General features: G+C 46.7%; 2 protein-coding genes across 5 annotated transcripts in view; one reads left to right on the plus strand and one right to left on the minus strand.

Annotated features, from left to right (window-relative positions):
* The window catches only part of CAT (catalase), an 80359-nt gene extending 68530 nt beyond the window's left edge, over positions 1–11829 (minus strand). For 2 of the 4 annotated variants that reach the window (XM_084851595.1, XM_084851586.1), the window contains exon 1: positions 11691–11829. In XM_084851595.1, coding sequence (XP_084707721.1) covers positions 11691–11714 — 24 coding nt within the window. In that variant the 5' untranslated portion in view covers positions 11715–11829. Of the gene's footprint in view, positions 1–11632 lie in introns of all 4 variants that reach the window. The other 2 variants (XM_084851621.1, XM_084851613.1) reach the window with 1 other exon arrangement.
* A 189-nt stretch (positions 11830–12018) lies between these two features.
* The window catches only part of ABTB2 (ankyrin repeat and BTB domain containing 2), a 210763-nt gene continuing 203523 nt past the window's right edge, over positions 12019–19258 (plus strand). The window contains exon 1 of the mRNA XM_084851573.1: positions 12019–13501. Coding sequence (XP_084707699.1) covers positions 12628–13501 — 874 coding nt within the window. The 5' untranslated portion in view covers positions 12019–12627. The remainder of the gene's footprint in view (positions 13502–19258) is intronic.

The raw sequence follows: 19258 nt of genomic DNA on the forward strand, positions 1-19258 counted from the left end.
GAGTGCCTACAATCAGGAGCTGTCATGATCCAGCTCTCATGCAACCACCAGAAATGCTGCTATGACTGAGAAGAACAAGGAGCCACACGGAGGCTGTGGCACTCTATGCCTAGGTTGACAATTTTCACGATGGCTCCAACCAGTTGAATCAGTTCTGGTTGCTGCACAACAAATGACTTATGTGGCCTCCTGGTGCCAAGGATATCTGAAGTCTGCCAGTGTTTAGCAAACCTAGATTGAGTAAGGAGGACTCACACAAGTGCAATGGGAAACATAGGAATTGTGCCTCTACAAGAAATGTAGTTTTCATTTACGCATATCTAGGTTACCAAAACATGTAGTTCCTTCTTTACGAAATGTCTGTTCTCCCACTTATTTCCTCTGTTTGCTATATACAGTCTGAGTCAATCAGATTTCATTCCTTGGGACAAAGACTGAACACTATCTCTACATCTGCAGAATAGGGCTTCAGTATTCCCTGACGTTTTCAGAAATTTGAGAATAAATAACAAATTCGAACCTTTATACTTTAAGAAAAGGCACAAGACACCCATTCACACAGCTAGTGATGTTATGTCATTGAAGTTCACAATGGCTCAGAATACAATCCTATGCATGTTTATTCACAAGTAAGTTCAACTGTGATCAAAGTGTATTTAAGATCCTTTTGAATTGCTTGCTACGCTACAATTGCAAATGTAGAACAAAACGTGGTTCCCATCAGAGGAATGAACTGTACTGCCATCTGCTGGAGAAACACAAAACCACTGTTTGTTTCAGCTTCCTGCAAAATGCAGAACAGAAATGTATTAAAAAAAACTAACGTGGTGCAAGCCGAAGTTGCCAGATATTTAAACATGTCAAAATAGGTGGCCCTATGAATCTCATAAAATGTTTCAGATCAGTAAGAAAGAGTTCCTATGCAAAATTATCTCCCTTTTTTTAATGGCAAAGGGGACGGAGTTCAGTGGTTTTGTTTTTAACACTTTGTGGGGGCTAACATTTCAGGGGCTATTAATAGATTTTGACTAAAGTAGATTGGAGCAAGACTGGTTTATTTTTAAATAAAGAATTCTTATTTTATATTTATAGCGTTGAAGGTGATTTGAAAAGGGAGATCAGATCACCCACTCGGGCTACATGAACTTATCCCAGTTTTACCTCTGCAGGTGTTGCAGGGTTGGTATTGTTTCAAACACTGCAAGATCTGCTTGATCAGAGGCAACTGTGGGATGTAAGAAATGTGTGTTTCTATGATGGGAAACAAAGTCTCTGTGAAACCTCTTCCAGATATTAAACAATTGCCTGTGTCTATCCATATATAGCACTGAGCCAGCTGTATTTTGGGTGGCGGGAGTGATAGAGAAGATAATGTTAATGAGTAGAAGGTAATTATTATTTTAGTGTCTTCTTTTTTTATACAAGCTATCTATGCCCATTATTTAAGATTGTGAGCCCGAAGAAAAAAGTATTAAATATTAGCTATGATGATATTGCTGTCAGACACCCTGAGCCCAGAGGACAGGGTGGGGTTAAAGTATAATAAGTTATACAGGAAAAAAAATACAGTCGGTAATGAGGTGTTAGAGTTATGCTTCCTGTTTTGCTCATGCGTCTGATGAACAGTGGAACAGAAAACTTGTTAAGTGCCATGGGACTCTGTAGTTTTTCCTGCCTGGCTGCTTTTTCGTTATGAACAAGTGCGCATTTAAGTGCACATTTCTATGAACAAGTTTTACTATGGTGAAAAACCAAATAAAATTAAGACAAAATATTTGAAAGGCGGCTTTCAGCAACTAGCCTATTTTTTTCTTTAATCGATCCTGTTTTAAGGCATGAAGGGCAAAACTAGATGGAATGTGAAAAGTTTGTGACTGGATGGCTCTGTGCCTTTTTCTTTGCTTAAAAGCAGCCGGGGTGGCGGAGAAAATGATCTGGATCTGCACTGTGGTATATGGCGAGGGTGCTTATGCTTAACCCTTCCCTGCCTGTACCATTTCCCCAATTTAAATTGCCCCCTCCAAAGTTGCTAACAGCTAGCTGTATCCCCTCTATGGATAAGAACAACTTCTGGAGGATAGCCATTTAAGTCAGAGACATGGCATGGCAGGCAGTGTTAAATCTCCCCAACCTTGAACCAACTTGCCCCAGTGGCTGCTTTTAAACAAAACAAATAGACTTGGTCATGGATCAACCACAGCATGTCTACTTTGGCCCTGAAATAAAATATGAAATAAAATATGAGTAAAAGAAGATTTGGAAACGAAGAGGGGTGAAGAACAAAGTTATTTCTTGAAGCCACAGACAAGCCAACCAGGACACTTTGCAGGGAAGATAAGCTGTTTCCCTCACCCTCTGCCAGGCCCCCGCCCTGCTTTTGCTGCCTGCTGGCCTATTGCTCCTGCTATCGGGAGAAGCTGACATAGCCGGCAAGAGGAAGAAACCTCCCCGGGGTTGAATGAGAACACGAGCCAGCTGAGCGTGACTCTGGGGGAAGGCCTTTATCTGCTGGACCAGAAGTGGGGTGGCGACAACCCCAAAGGGGATGATGTCAATGGGGATTGCCTCTTTGGGTGGGAGGCACTTTGGGGGGACACAACGGCAAGGGCCACCCCCCCAAACATCCTGGCCAATTTGGTTGTTCAGAGTTGGTGGGGGGCTGGTTCTGTTCTTAGGACCTGAGTGTATGCCTGGGAGGGAGGATATGGGGCTAAGTGGGGGGACCTGGGTGAGGGCAATCAGTGTAGTGATGGGTAGAGGGAAATATAGCATTGGGAGGAAGGCTAGGCTGGTAAAGGGAACGCGGCCCAAGTAGTTCGATTGTACCCTGTTCCAGTCCTCCCCATACCCGCAGGTTTGGTGGCTGCCCTATCAGCCTGCCCTCAGGTCTCAGGATGCTGACTTTAAATAACAATTTGGTGCATAATAAGACTTCCTTTATGCATGATTTAATAGTGAATGAGGCAGCCAATCTGGCATGCAGAACCAAGACTTGGTTGGGCAAACAGGGAGGAGTTAAATCTCTCCCAGTTGTGCCCACCGGGATACTTGGTTCAGCACCAGGGTAGGCTTGAGGGCCAGGGAGCGGGGGGTTGCCATGGTCTATAAGAATTCTCTCTTTCTCTCCAGGCTCCCTGTCCATCTGACTACCAGTCTGGCGTGTTTGAATCTTGTGTTTGGGCCAGTTGGACAGATTGGGGATTCTGCTAGTGTCCCATCGCACTACCCAGCAGTCTCCCTACCTGAGTTGACAGAGGTGGTCTTGGATATGATGCTGAGGTTCTCCAGGCTGATGGTTTGGGGGGACATCAACATTCATGCCAAGAGCACCTTGTCTGGGGCAGCTCAGGATTTCATTGTTTTTTTCAGCTGGTCAAAGGGATGGTGATCTGAAGGTGGGGGACTTTGAATTGGTCCCTTTGTCATGGTCAGAGCACCTTTGCCATTGTCAGGTTTAGACTGACAGCAGCTCTTCCCCTCTGCAAAGGTGGGGGATCTATTAAGACAGTCTGCCCCTGGAGGCTCGTGGATCCAGATGGTTTCCAGGTGGCTCCAGAGGTTTTTCTGGCTGATATGGCTGGCGCTCCTGTCGAAACCCTGGTCAGTCTGTGGAACTGCAGCTGGAATTGCAGTTGACATGACTGCTCCTGAGTGCCCACTCTGCAGTACAGCTCATACAGCTCCATGATATACCCTGGAGCTGAGAGCAATGAAACAAAACAGGAGACTGCTTGAATGCCAATGGAGAAAAACTCCTTGTGGAAGCAATCAAACACTGGTATATGCCTATGGTCATGTATATTCAAGGGCAGCAAGGAAGGCAAAGAAATGACATCTCGCTGCCTCTCTTGAATCCTCTATGCGCCGCCACCCAGCAGAACTTTTCAGGGTTATCCAGGGCCAATTATATGCTGGCCCTAAGGACACTGTGGATCCATCTGAGGCCCACTGTAATTCACGTGCTAGGCACTTCCAGGATAAAATCTCTTGCATCCACCAAGACTTAGACTCCAGTAATAGAGCAGGTGAATCAGGTGAGGCATCCACAGCCTTGTCCAGTTTTTTTGATGAGATTCAATTTGTAGAGCTTGAGGACATTTACAAGCTGCTTGGACAGGTTTGTGCAACCCCTTCCGTACTGGAAACTTGCCCCTCTTGGCTTATAAAAACAGCAGGGAGCAAACAGCCAGCTGGGCCAGGGAAGTGATTAATGCCTCTTTGCGAGAGGGAATGGTCCTGAACCACCTGAAAGAGGCTGCAATGAGACCACTCTTGAAGAAATCCTCTCTAGATCCAGAAGATCTTAAAAACTATAGGCTGGTGGCAAATATTCCTTTCCTGGGTAAAGTCCTTGAGCAGGTGGTAGCCAACAAGCTCCAGACACTCTTGGATGAGACCAGTTATCTGGATCCATATCAGTCAGGGTTCATCCTTGGTCGCCTGGTATGATGACCTATGTTAGGAGAGAGGCAGAGGACTGTGACCCAGTTGATAGTCCTGGATCTCTTGGCTTTCGATACCATCCACCACTGTATCCTTCTGGGGTGACTGTCTGAGCTGGGAGTGGGGGTGGGGACTGCATTCCAGTGGTTCCGCTCTTACTTGGATGGCCAGCTCTAGAAGGTGGTGCTTGGGGAATATTGCTCAGCCCCATGGATTCCCCAGCATGGAGTTCCTTGGGGGTCAGTTTTATCCCTCATGCTATTTAACACCTATATGAAACCGCTGAGTGCGGTCATCCAGAGTTTTGGAGTACGTTGCCATCAGTTTGGTAATGACACACAGTTCTACTTCTCTTCGTCTTCATCAGGTGGATGTGCGAAATCAGAGCCTGGCTGCAACAATGGACTGGATGAGGTCTAACAAACTCAAACTCTATCCAAACAAGAAGGAGACTTTGCTAGTGGGTGGTTCTTCTGTCCAGATGCAGGGTGCTCAAACTGCTCTGGATGGGGTTGCACTCCTCCTGCAGAACCAGGTTTGTGGCTTGGGGGCCCTCCTGGAACCACCTCTGTCATTTGAGGTTCAGGTGGCCTCAGTGGCATGGAGTACCTCCTACCAGCTCCGGTTGTTGGCCTCACTATGCCCCTATCTGGACAGAGATAACCTGGCTTCAGTTGTCTGTGCTCTGGTAACCTCCAAGTTAGATTACTGCAATGCACTCTATATGGGGCTGTCCTTGAGGACTGTTCAGAAGCTGCAGCTTGTGCAAATTGTGGCAGCCATTGGGACCAGAAGGTCTGAGCATACAACACCAATTCTGTCCCACTTACATTGGCTACCTATATATTTCTGAGCCAGACTCAAGGTGCTGGTTTTAACCTATCAAGCCTTATATAGCTCGGGACAGCAATACCTAATGGACCGCCTTTCCCGACATGAACCTACCAAGACACCACAATCAACATCTGAGGCCTTTCTCCGAGTGCCTCCTCTGAGGGAGGCTCGGTAGGTAGCAACAAGCGAGAGGGCCTTCTCAGTGGTGGCCCCTTGATTTTGGAATGATCTCACTGAAGCCTGCCTGGCACCAACACTGTCATCTTTTCAGCACCAGGTTATCACTCTCCTCTACTCCGAGGCATTTAATGGCATATAATGGGGCATTTATGCTAGCTGTCATTATGAGGTCTAGTATCTTATGATTTTAGCTGTTTAAATTGTTTTACATTTTGTATGTTAAAAATTATGTACTGTGTTTTATTATCTTATATCTGTGGTTTGTAATTTTTGTGAACCACCCAAATAGCTTTGGCTACTGGGCAGTATAGAAATGAAATTAAATATATAAATAATTTTATAGTAGCTTGCTTAAAAAAAAGAAAAAGAAAAGATGATGCGTTATATCCAATGGTGTCCTTCCACCATCACAACAAACACGACTGGCAGAACAGATTCCTCCTCCCTCTGCAGGCCCCTGTGTGCCTCCCCGCCCCAATCTGCTCAAGAGAGTTGGAGTCCCTGGAGCAGTTTTGGCAGACATACAGGTACAGGGGAAAGGAGAGGACAAAGCAGAAATCCACTCATATGATGTTGACTGGAGCCCCAAGGGAAGAAGTCTTAATTTGAATTTCAATTATAGTAAAACTTGGCAGTGCTAGAAATTGAAAATGTTAAGCAAAACATTTGTAAGAGTACATCTAACCGACTATACTGTTTCTGTTTTCCTTATCTTGCTGAGCAGTGTGAGATTCTCAGCTGCAGCTTACGATTAAGTTAAAAAAAAATACATGAGTAAAACATTAAACTCACAGATGGGAGCAGCAAAGATAAACCACAGCAGCAACATTACCCAGTCAGCCAAGCAACGTCCCAAAAAGAAAGATGTTAGCCAGCTGGCTAAACAGACTCTGAGTGCTGCCAAGGTGCTACCACTGAAAAATGCTATTCTTCACCTCGTGCATTATTTCCAAAGGTGAGGGCACCTGAAGTATCCGAAACACAACCACACCTGAAGATCTTACAGCCCATACTGGGGTAGGGGACAGACACAACAAATGGGAACAGATTCCCTTTAACTTGGTTCCACAACCAGGACTATGAAACAGATCCAAAAATAACTCTCAGAGGGTGCAACCCTATGGGATCCGCCGGCGTTACTCTTAAGCCCCCGAGGCTTACAAGTATCCTGTGCAGAGTGGGAGCAACCTCCCAGCCTGTGTTTTAGCTAGACAGGTGATTTGGCCCATCTAGTGGAGGGGAGGGGAGGGGAGGAGGTTGGGGCAGCCATAGGATCTCTTGTACGGCTGATGCCCCGGTCTCCTCCCCACCCCCGGAAATGCCCCCTTTTCCCCATCTCCATTTTCCAAGCATGGAGAAGTAGCTGGCATGGTTCTCTTCACACCAGCTACAAAGGGGAGGAGGCAGGAAGCACAGTATCCTGCCTCCAAGCTCACAGCCCTGTCTCTGAGCTCAGAGCCAGCCAACGGAAATATCCTATGTTTCCCAGACATAGTCTGGGGAACATAGGATTGCACCCTCCAAGACGCAATCCTACGCATGTTTAGACAGAAAAAAAGTCCTACAACTCACAGCTTTCTGTGAACTCCTGGAACTTATAGAACTTTTTCTGTCTAAACATGTGTAGGATTGCGTCTTTAAACAAGTTAGCTCAGATCAGTTCTTGTTATTAGCTCAGCAGCTACAGTCTAGATCAGCTGAACTTTGTATACACAGCTTCAAGAAAAGCACATTACAACAATCCAATCTAGACACAATTCAAAGCACTAGTTATGAGCTGTACAGCTGACCAAGTTACCCAAAAGAGTGCTGTCTCCCATGCAAACCTGCCTGCGCTTTTAAGATCTTCTGGACAGGCCCTTTCCTCTGTCCTGTTAATATGTGAAGTATGTTTCATGAGGGCTTGGGATAGGCCCTTCCCAGTCACTGGTCCTAGGCTCTGGAATTTCCTTCTGAAGGAGGGTCTGTTGGACCTTCCACTAACAGCTATCAGCATCAATATACCACCTTATTTGCAAAGAAGCCAACAATAAAACCTTACACAATTCTTTTAAAGAAGTAGAATATCTACATTTAAAAGGCTCAATTAAAAAGGTGTCTTCACACCCTTTCTAAAAGCCAAGACAGTGGGGACCAACTGTAGTTCTTGAGGGAGTGCATTTCACAGCTTGGGAACAGCATGGGAGAAAGCCCTTTCACCCATGCCCAACAAACAGCGCTCTGAGAGTCAAGGTGTCCTGAAAAGGGCTTTTCCTGCAGATCTTAACAAGTGGGCAGGTTCATAATACTAAAGACTTTTAAAGACTTGTTTATTTGCCGCTGTGCGAGTCATGTGTGTGTGTGTAGTAGATTTCATTGGGCATTGTTTTACTGCTTATCTCTATCTGCTCTCATTTTATGTTGTGGTATATTTTAAAGGGTTGTCTTTCTGTATTTAATCGCCTTCGGGCATGTTCTCATGGAAAGGCAGGACATAAATTAATAACTGCGACCAAAGCTCTGTCTTTCAAGAGGGCCATAATTAGTAAACCAGCTTTAACAGGTAGAAAGACACCCAGGGAATTGGGGCTGGCCCTCCCACGAAGGAGGGTGAGGCAGCCACAGCAGGCAGCGGAGTGAAAAACTGCACCGCTCCTGCCCCCACCAGGAGGGCCTGCCACTGCTGCCTTGCCACCTCCAGTGCGTGCTCTGGAGAGCCCCACCAGCCGCTCTCCCACTGTGGCATTTGCCTCAGTGAGAGAGCAGCTCATGGGGCTCTCTGGAGAAGCCTCCCTCCTTCTGTATCCCTCATCACGTGCCCCCCTTCCTCTTACGTTTGCTGCCGCCAGAAGTGGCAGTGGGGCTCTCACAAGATCTGGGCGAGCTCTCACAAGAGAGCTGCTGCTTCTGGCCACATGGCTTTCAACAGAGTCAACATGCCAGTGGTGGCAAACATAAGAGGAAGGGGGTTCGTGACAGGGGAAGGAGGGGGGCACGATGTGGCAGGCAGGAGGGAACATAAGGCACCAGCGGCCTGTGTTCTCTCCCATCTCAGGTGGCGAGAGAGTTTGCACAAGGGCTGCAGGGAATCAGTAGCAAAGATAGCTTCAGGAGAACTCCCAAAGTGCATGCACTGGTTACCAGTTGTTTTCCGAGCCAAATTCAAGGTGTTGGTTTTGTATGGTTCCGGCCCAGCCTATCTCAAGGAGCGCCTCCAGCAACACCAGCCAGGCCGCTCAACAAGATCAGCCTTGGATGGCCTTCTCTCTGTCCCATTAGCCAGGACAGCTAGACTGATGAGGATGAGGGAGAGGGCCTTCTCTGTGGTGGCCCCCACTCTGTGGAACTCCCTCCCTAGGGAACTCCGCCATGCCCCCGCTTTAATGAGCTTCTACCGCGCATTAAAAACGTGGTTGTTCAGGCAAGCATTTGGGGTAGGTTAGGGTATTTTTAGAAATATTATGTTTTTACTGTAGAATTTGACTGTTTTAAACTGTTCTATTATACACTCTGTACATCGCCCAGAGTAGCTGGCTGACTAGCCAGATGGGCGAAGAAATAAATAAATGCCTGCTCCTTCACAGCAGGTGTAGTGCAGCAGTTAAGTGTCTAGTGGGCTAAGGGACTGAAACACAAAGTAGTTCAAATCTCACCTCCTCCATGAAACCAGTAGGTCATCTTAAGCTAGCCACTTTCTCTCAGCTCCTGTCGTCCATACAGCAATAACAATACTGGCCTGCCTTACAAGGATTACAACTTAGGGTGCAGCCCTATGCAAAAAAAAAGTCCTACAACTTCAGCATTCTGCAGCCAGCCACATTGGGAGTTGCAGGACTTTTTTCTGTCTAACCATGCATAGGATTGTGCCCTTAATGTACGTGAAGCACTTTTCACACTCTAACGCGCTATCCATGTTTTCCTGTTTTAAAAGACAATCAACATATAAATGCTAAATAATAACAACAACTAACATCAGAGATTGTGCGCTGAACATGCTATAAATCTCTAACAATAAGGTAAGTAGTGCTCTGAAAATACAAACCCCCCAACTCATTCATGGAGAACTATACTTCTTTTTATAGGTTTTATTAGTTTTGTTTCAGACTGGGGGGAAAAGCAGCACTGGTTAAGCTACAATTAGGAGATCAGAGTTCTTTAAGTGTTCACCTCTGATACAGTGGGAGAAAACAGAGCTAAAAAAAAATGTCTCATTGGATCAAAACTACAGTTGCTCAAATTGCAAATATTTAATGAGGCTGGTCTTACCAAAGGATGGCGCTCGTGTGTCAAATAAGTATCCGTGAGCTAAGCTAAACAACATAACATACTAATAAAAAGCAGCTGGGGAGGAACAATCTTTAATTTTGACTGTGTACACAGGGGGGAAAACAAACCAGGCATCTGTGTTTCATATCCAGCTCACGGTTCAAGGTCAAAAGTGTGTAAACTTTCATACAAAGCCCTCTTTCAGACTCCCAGCACGCTGCCTTAATCAAATCGGTTGACATGCCACTCGTTCATGTCATGACACCCCATGGCAGAAATTATCAGCCTAATCCTACATTTATTCATAAGTAGGTTCCATCACCTGTGGTGGGCCTTGCTCTCAAGTAAATAGATTGCAGCCTTAGGATTTCAACCTTAATTATTTGTCTAATGGTCATGTTTATGCAGCAGTATGTGCATTTCAGATCTAAGAAGGAGACTCATATATAGTAGACTGAACTACAGAGCCTCTGCATTGCTGCCACAGGATAACAATGCACTCTCTTGGAGGTGGACACCTTTGCTTGCCAGAAGTATTTTGGTCTGTGTAACTTACTCCTCCTGCATGGCCTAGATGCTTGTACCTAACCCAGTCATTATCATCCACATTCTTGGCTCCCTCCAGACTCTTCTCCCTCCCTCTTGCAAGAACAAAGTAACTCTGAGCTTTTTCAAAGTGATATTGAGAATGCATCATAGTTTTGGAAAGTATCTCTGCAATACTGTTTTATTTATTTATTTATTTATTTATTTCATTTCTATACCTCCCAATAGCCGAAGCTCTCTGGGCGGTTCACAAAACTTAAAACCAAACAGCACACAATAAAACAATTTAAAATATATAGAACATTAAAACCACAATATAACAATACAACCATGAAGGCTTATGAAGTTATATGAAGTCTTCTCTTGGAGGTGGGCAGGATTTTGGTGGTCTCATTATTTAAAGATTTTAAAAAGCATATCTCCAAAACACGGCTTAGGTTTCTCCATGACAAACGATTCTATAAATATGTGTTAATCTGTAAGGTGTCACTTGTGAAAGTTGTCAGTGCAAGCTAGAAATCAGGAGGCAAAACTATTTCAAGTGGAATGCACACTTTAGTCAATGGAGGTGGTATATTCATATACAGACATGAGAAATACCACCCCCACTCATTTAAGCACCAGTTGTGAAAATAACAAGAGTCTTGTGGCACCATACAGGCTGAAGTTACCAGGCACACAACTCTTCCTCTGGAACTTTGAAGATGGCTCCCTTCCGCTCTTTATCCTAAACTGGCAGCATTCATCACTGACTCTGTGCAGACCACCGGGCATTCTGAGGGTGTTTTCACACCTGAGGCTTAAATCAGCTTTTTCTTACCTCGGTCTGTAGTACAACTGTAAAATCCATTTTGGCAGAAACGTACACTCTTTCTGTTTCACTCACACGTTAATAACATTTACACATGCCACAAAGCGAAAACAGTTCGAATCAAAGGCATTTTCTCGGGTCCCATGGAAATGGCTCTCGGCGAACTCACTCGTGAACATGCCTCGATCCTACTACTACAGCTGCTTACTCGGAAGGAACCCCCGGAATTTACTCAGAAGCAAATCCCCACTGAGTTCAACCGCAGCTCATTTACTCCCAAGGAATGTGCGTTGACGGCCTCGGCCGCAAACCAGCACGCTTCCTCGGAAGCACGTCCTAGAATCCTAGACGGGTTGGAAGGGGCCTACGAGGCCATCGAGTCCAACCCCCTGCTCGCCGCAGGAATCCAAGCCCTGCTTCATAAGCCGCCCTTGCGAGTAAAAAAAACGCCGAAGCCCCTGCTGCAAAACCCGGCACTCAACCTGCACAGAACATCCGAGCAGACACGATTCCAGAGGCGGCCCTGCGCACCCTGCTCTGCCAATAGGCCCCACCGCGCTCAGCAGGCCTTACTTCTGAAAAGACACGAGTAGGCGCAGTTCCCGCTGCTACCAGCCAGGAGCTCCCTCACCTTTGCGTCACAGGATCGGGACATGGTGCACACGCGGGTTTCTGTTTCTCGCAACCGAATGACGCCCTCCCTCCTTCCTTCCTTCCTTCCTTCCGTCTGTCTGCCACTCTTCTTCCCCCAGCTGCCGTCTTCCTCCTCTGCCCCTCCGCTTGCTGTCATTCCGCCCCAGCACGTCCGGCTCGCTCCGCCCGCCTGCGAGAGATTTGCATGCGGGCCGCCGAGTTCCCCGTCGGCGGCGGGCCCGGCCCCCGCCCCTCTCCCCGGAGCTCCTGATTGGTGCGTGCCCTCGCAGGCCATTTGCATGCCGCCTGCAGTCGGTGCGCCCGGCAGAGCAGCGAGGGAGAAGTTCGCTCCAAGCGCCTGCAAGTGTCTTGGGGGGGATCGCCGGCATTCAGCCCGCAGCAAGCAGCAGCAGCAGCAGCTCCCCGGGCTGCCTGCCTCCGAGCTTCCCCGTCTCTCCTTCTCCGGCTTGCCTTCTGGACGGGTCCGAGCTGGGCTCCGGGCCGTCATCCGGGGAAGACTCGCCCGCTGCCTCCCTGAGCCGCCCGTCTCTTCTTGCTCCAGGACGCCCCGCCGGGTGCCGGGCATCGCCTGCGTTGAGCTTCTGAGAAGAGGCGCCCCCCTGGTCCGATCCCGCCCCTCGCCCCTCTTTTTCTCCCCCGGGCGGCCCCAGTTCTTTCCCTCCTCGCTCCAGGCGGAAAATAAATGATCTCACTCCCGACGGTGGAATGGAGACAGCTGGCACCCATCAGAACCTGAAGGGTCCCCGGGAGCTCCAGCGCAGACCGGACTCTCCCCCAGGAGCGTAAGAAGACCGCGGCCCTCGCGCCCGCCTCGGGCTCCGGCGGCTCCTCTGCGAAGAGCCCGGCTCTCGGCGGGATCGCCTCCCCTCTTGTGTGCCTTGGCGGAGCGGGCGCGGGATCGCGGGTCTTTCCCTATGGCTGGGATATACAGCTCGGCTCTGAAGACCCTGGAAGATTTAACCCTGGACTCCGGGTATGGGGCAGGGGACTCCTGCAGGTCCCTCAGCCTCTCCTCCTCCAAGTCCAACTCGCACGCCTTCGCGTCCTCTCAGCACAGGGGCAACAGCTGGTGGTGCTACTCGGGCTCCATGAACAGTCGCAACAACAGCTGGGACACTGTCAACACCGTCCTGCCGGAGGATCCCGAAGCCGCCGACATCTTTTCCAGATGCGCCAAGCTGCCCGATCTGGAGGAATTCCCGTGGGCCGAGGAAGACATTGGGAAGATCCTCAGAAAAGGGAAGGGAGGAGGGAACAGGAGAGACTTCGCCCCAGAAGCTGTGCGGAGGCTGTCCGTGTTACTCCGGAGACCGCTGATCCGGATTTCCAGGGAGGCGCAGCGCCTGAGCGTGATGCACTCCAAATGCACGCGGTTTGAGATCCAAAGCGCCATCAAGCTGATCCAGAGCTGGTCCTTATCGGAGAGCTGCGTCCTGGCCACCGTCAAGGCGCTTTCGCTGTACAGCATGAGCGCCGGCGACGGCCTGCGGAAGGGCAAGTCGGCCCGCTGTGGCCTCATCTTTTCCGTCGGGAGGTTTTTCAGGTGGATGGTCGACACCAGGATCTCCGTGCGCATCCACGAGTACGCGGCCATCTCTTTGACGTCCTGCCTCGAGAACCTGGTAGAGGAGATCAAAGCCAGGGTCCTGGCGAGCCACAGCCCGGACGGAGGCGGCGGGGGGAGCGAGGTTTCGGCCGAGGGCCTCGAGGTGGCCATCAACAACGATGCTGAGCTTTGGGGAGTGCTGCAGCCCTACGAGCATCTCATCTGCGGGAAGAACGCCAACGGTAAGGGCCGCGCGCCCAGGGTTGCCATACAAACGCGTAGCGTGGTGCTCAGTTGTCCTGTAAATCGAACCATTCCTCGGGGCTGATGGTTTCTACTTGCAAAAGTGTGCCTGCATTCATCCTTCGATTCTCGTGTACCGGCCGATTGGTTTGTGTGATGTCATTGTACTTACGTTTTAATATTTTAAGCCATGACACCACGCTGTTTCTAAGCCTAGTGGCTAGGATATAGATATAGTTGCAGTCCTGTGCATGCTTCCCATGGCAGTCACTGAACTTAGTGGGACGTGTTTCTGAGTAGTATATTCTTTATATGAACAGAGACTGCACTGCTAGTACAAATAACTGAAATAAATAGTATGAACAAACTAGAGGTGAAACTAGATGCCTGGGTTGCTCTGCAGGGGACTAAATTTCTACAACTGGTAAGTTGAATTTGGTCCCTTAAGACTAACAAAAAATGGATGTAAAAGAGCAATTAATTATATATGTCTTCTGTGCACAACATATTGCCCAGAGTGTCTTTCCAAGTATTCTGAAAAAGTGGAATGCCATTTAAAAATGGCTGTGTTTTAGTCCTGAAGTTTCTGACAAAAAATGCTTTGCAGTGAAGCAACCCCATCGTCAGTGAAGCAACCCCATCGTGTGCATGTTTGCTCAGAACCAAGTCCCACTTTTTTCAATGGTATGGGACTTAATTCCAAGTAATTGTGCATAGAATTGCAGTCTCAGTCACACTATTCATGCTGTTGTGATGTCCAGAGAACAGATTTTGTTGTATTGAACATGTAAGCCTCTAGAAAGAACATATGAAGTATATATTGGCTGGAATCCCATGAATTAGGTGAATCTAAGAGGTTGCTCTAGCCCACAGAGATTTTGAGCAACAGACTTCCCCACTTCTTTGCAATAGCACAGTCTGCTTTTGCAACCCTCACCCCACGCCAAGGAGCAGCAGTTGTTTGCCACAAAGAATGGGGGCTGGGAATGGTTGCAGTTTAAGAATCAAGTACAAAGCCCCTTTGGATGCATCTGACTACTAGATGGACCATCCTATCTTCCGTGAACCAAGAAAAGAAGGTCAGTGCTACTTAAAAGCTGTCAATCCCAGCTTATATCATATAAGATATGCATTTCAAGCAGTAACAAATTACCGTTAACTTGCCAAGCTGTAGGTTACATGATAGTATTTAAGTAATTAGAAGAATGAAGTTGTACTGGGATACTTGCCCATGTAATCTGATTGGCAGGGCTGGCCCTACCATTAGGCAGAGTGAGGTGGCCACCTCAGGCAGCAGATGCTAAAGGGCGGGTATTGGAGGACAGAACTGTGTGTGCCATTGTGTGGCCTGTTCTGGACTCCCTAAGCTAGCCTGCTGTTCTCAGGTGCGGCAAAGGACACTGTCTCATTGCCAGTGTTGAGCATACAACTGCCAGTCCTGTCAGCATCTATATATGGAATAGCAGGAGACGATTGCCATCTTGTGCTTTGCCTCAGGCACAAAAAAACCTTGGCCCTGCTATTGGGAAAGGTCTTCCTAAGCAGTTAAGCAAAAGAGTGGCATTTTTCAGAAACAAGCTGCAAAACAATGCTATAGTCTTTCCAGATCTCTCCCTCTATCTCTTTCTCCTTTGTCTGATAATGCTAGAGTTTGTCCTAGGCAATCTAAAGGTCCCACTCCAGCTAAAGGTACTCATGACTAATTCCCATTGAAAGTAGTGGGACTTAAGCTTGTCATGACTAACCTGTTCCATTTCTTTCAATGGGACATAGGCCTCATTCTCATAAATGGCAGGTAGGGTTGTTAACCTGTGTTGTTCATTTCAAACTGCAGATGGGAGCTTAGATAACTGACTGCTCCTCCATACAAAAACAAAGCACACGCACACACCCCGTTATCCTTGCATATGGAAAACAAGCATGCCAAGGAGAAGATAGGCTTGAATTATTTCCATGACATCTTGTTTTCTTCATGCAGGGATCCTTATTTTTATTTTTGTATGGAAGATCATTCTGTCACCCGCAGTCTGAAGTGGTACAATCCAGACCTGGGTTTATCACCTCACTGAAAGTTTGTATAAGCAACACCTCAGATATGACTAACTCATGACTAAGCTGGAATCTACCTAAGACAGCTTTTCTATTGTTGAGTTTTCTCAGCACTCAGTTTGCAATGCTTGCCTGCTGAGGAAAAAGCAGCCCTTTCACCTTACTGCTACCATTTCAGATGTGACTGGTGGGTGATTTGTGGCTGCATTAATGTTATGAGCACTCAATAATGCCTGTGATGTGACTGATAACCAACAATACAACACCCTCCTTCTAGCCTCTCTTGTACCATTTCCGTGAAGATTTTTGAGAACTTAAACAATGTTTTGCTGGAGAAGTGCTTCTAGCTCTGTGGAAAACAGTTGTGGAAAGGAAACAGAACCAGTGTACAGTTGCCTGGCTCCATTATGGTGTCTCCGGAGCTATCCTGCATCAGTTTCACCTTGGCAGCAAGTCCAGCTATGGCACTTTTATGGACTTGATTTGACTTGTCAATTTCACTTCCCTGCTTTTGATTGCACAAATGAAACCAACAAGCTCCTTCAGAGCAGGAAATGAAGCGCATGGAACAGTATAGCTGATCTATTTAAGGGCATCTTGTCACAACTACCTGAGCAAGTGGTAGCTGTAGGAGAAAGCTCAGCTTATTGGAAACTCCCATCCACATCAGCCTGTGGCAGGATAGGCATGGGCACAACACTGCCACACTCTGAATCTGGACTGATTGCAGTGCATAGCAGAGGCATGTACAAAGCTGACTCGCCACAGGCTGATATGGCTAGAACTGAGGTGATCCTGAGCTTTTTTGCTGTGGCCACTGTGAACTCAGGTCATCATGCTTTCCATGCTGTTTGTGTAATCAATATGTACAAACTATCGTTAATTCAGCAACCTCTCCCGAACTCCATTCTCCACCATGTACTTCTACTGGATGGAAGATGAAATACTTAGAGGCAGCCCTATGCTGTGTGGGGGTCTCCCACCTCCTCCAGTCCTTAAAAGACACCCCACCCCACCCAAGCCACAGCAAGATACTTGCTTCCTTTTTGTTAGCCCACTTTTTCCATCTCCATTGGAAACTTGCCTGCTGTTGAGCAAGTGCAGCGACTGCACAAGCTCAAAATGTTCTCTCAGCCAACATTATTAGTATTACTCAGCAGGGCAGGGTGTCTGTGAGGACCACTCCCCCTGCCTCATAAATGTGGGCACTATTGGGTTTCCTCTGCAGGACCCAAGATTTATATTGAGAATGTGGGCATCCATTAGGGTGCCCATAGCCAATAGGCTTTGTTTAAAATTAAACAACATCTGCCTGCACAGACCACCAGCAGCTCTTTCTGGGAAGCGATTATATTATCTGTTGCTTATGTATGCATTTCAGGACATCCAAGTCTTCCGTTAGCATCACATTTATTAGGATAATCAATACATTAAAGGCCTCAACAAACACTCTCAGGCCAGGATTATTAAGCACTGATGGAGCTTTCGCTAGTTTTACTTTCACATTTGCTAGATGATAATTTTCTACAGTTCTCTTAAAGGAACAATACACTGCAGCAATCTCACTTTCATTAAGGCAAAGGCAGGGGGAGAGGACTTACTTCACGTGAGTGAGCAGCAGACACAGCGGAAAGTACAAAAACATTTAGTTTTATTTTCTCGAGTTTCCCTTTTCTGTGCAATCGGGGGTTGCTGCTTTAGCAGACAAATGTGGGTCTAAATGCATACTTTTCGGTTGCTGTTTGAATTCTCTCCCCCACCCCCAGTTTGCACTCATGATCTTAAAGTCACTTGCCTTTCCTTAATCCCCACCTATTGTCCACTCCCTAATAAGAATTCCCAGTCCCAGGGGGCTCAACTGACGTAGTTTTCCACTCACTGAAGACTAATACAGCCCAGTATTTGAGCCACGCATATTCTTGTTTTTTACACGAGGCCTCCTAATCTAATTGGCTGTAGCAGCAGTTGCAGGGAAGCTAGCCAGGGCTATAAAAAGACTTCTGAGGGAGTCCAGTTCAACAAGCATGGGGAGCAGCCCCAGTGACAAAGCATCTCAATCCTAGTGATAAAGCATCAAGGTAAAAAGCAGAAAAGTATACACCCATATGGGTTTAGCAACAGGGCAAGGAGGCCAGGGAAACTGTCCCTTCCCTGCCTTCTGCTAGTAAATGAAGTAGTTTTTCAGTTAAATAAACCAAATAATAACAATAAAAAACAGCTGTGAAGGTAGAAAACCAGCAGTGGTTTGGGAGCTATCCAGTTTATTGCACTGGGTGTCACATGTATATCTATGTCTGCTGGACACAGTTGTGGGTATGTACTTGGTGCAGTGGGACATCTGGCCATCAGGGAACAAGTTCGTTCCCTTCAAACCAAGGAAGGTGAGCAAGGCAGATACATTTGTGGACAAGAGAGACCTTTGGGGATGTGACAGAGTGACATGTCCCAGGATTCTGCAGTCAAGGAAAATGGGGGTCCCAGGAAAGGAGGGAGTCATTCCAAGGCAGAAGGAAATGATCCCTTAGGAGGGACCCATTATTTGGAGGGCGAACAGATATCCTCTCATGCCAAGGTTACGCCTTTATTTGTGTTGGCTTCACATCGGTTTATAACAATATCCATATCCTTTTCCACTCTCCATCCATGTTACTAGAAGTAAAATAGCGGACAGCACAAGGAGAAATATTATATTCTAGATGTGGTGTTGCAGGTACTTTTGTGATACAGTTTAGTGCGGGGGCAGGGGATAAAGATAAGGATCTAACCATGATGCTGATTTAGAAAGTCTCTGGAGGGAAAGAGTTATTTCTTGAAAAATAAAGTGAATGGACAGAGGCTTGTGTTACATGGAAATATAAGCAAATACAAAAGGAAATGGTTATAAGTATTCAAAACATGAAGTAGTCAGCTGTGTTACATTCACGAGTTGAATACAAATCATTGATTAGTCATGCAATGGACTGGTTTAGTTGGACAGGGGTATATACTCCTTTAGATTATTCTATCAAATTGTATTTATCTAGGTATACATTCCAACTTCCTGCGCCTACATGTGCATTTAATTCAGTTTCAAGAGTATGTTTATTGTGTTAACAAAGAGCTTGGAATGCAAGACCCCGTGAATCTTCTAGGGATCATTACTTGCACTTTGCAAGATGAAACTGAATTTGTGGTGCTTCAATAAGAGAAAAGTTCTCTCTCTCTCTCTCGTTTAAACTGGGAATAAAAGTATTTGTTATACTGAGGTGATGTTGGATCATTCTGTACAATATACATGTCCCAAAGTTAATGAGACTAGCGGCTTGATTGAATATATTGCATCTTTTTTATGGTGCAAACAGTATTTTGGTTCAACATATGCAAATAGTTTTTCAGTTTGAATATCGGAGATAATACACTCCTAGGGCTAAACAATATGTGACAGAGGAGATCTGTGATTAAGGGTGCAATCCTATACGATTTAGATAGAAAAAAGTTCTACAACTCCCAGCATTCCCCAGCGAACCATGCTAGCTGGGGCATGCTGGGAGTTGTAGGACTTTTTTTCTGTCTAAACATGCATAGGATTGTTTTAATGTTTTAATTTTGCCAGTGTTTTAGTTTTTTTCTTAGAAGTAGCTGGGAGAGCTCTCCAAATTTGATCAGTGCAACTGTGACTACTTTTAAGAAAAAAAACAATGCCAGGAGGTCTAGGTTTCCTGTGTAAG

The sequence above is a fragment of the Heloderma suspectum genome, chromosome 1, assembly GCF_057233095.1.
Source record: "Heloderma suspectum isolate Gila_16-S chromosome 1, 16-S_ref, whole genome shotgun sequence".
Lineage (NCBI taxonomy): Eukaryota > Metazoa > Chordata > Lepidosauria > Squamata > Helodermatidae > Heloderma > Heloderma suspectum.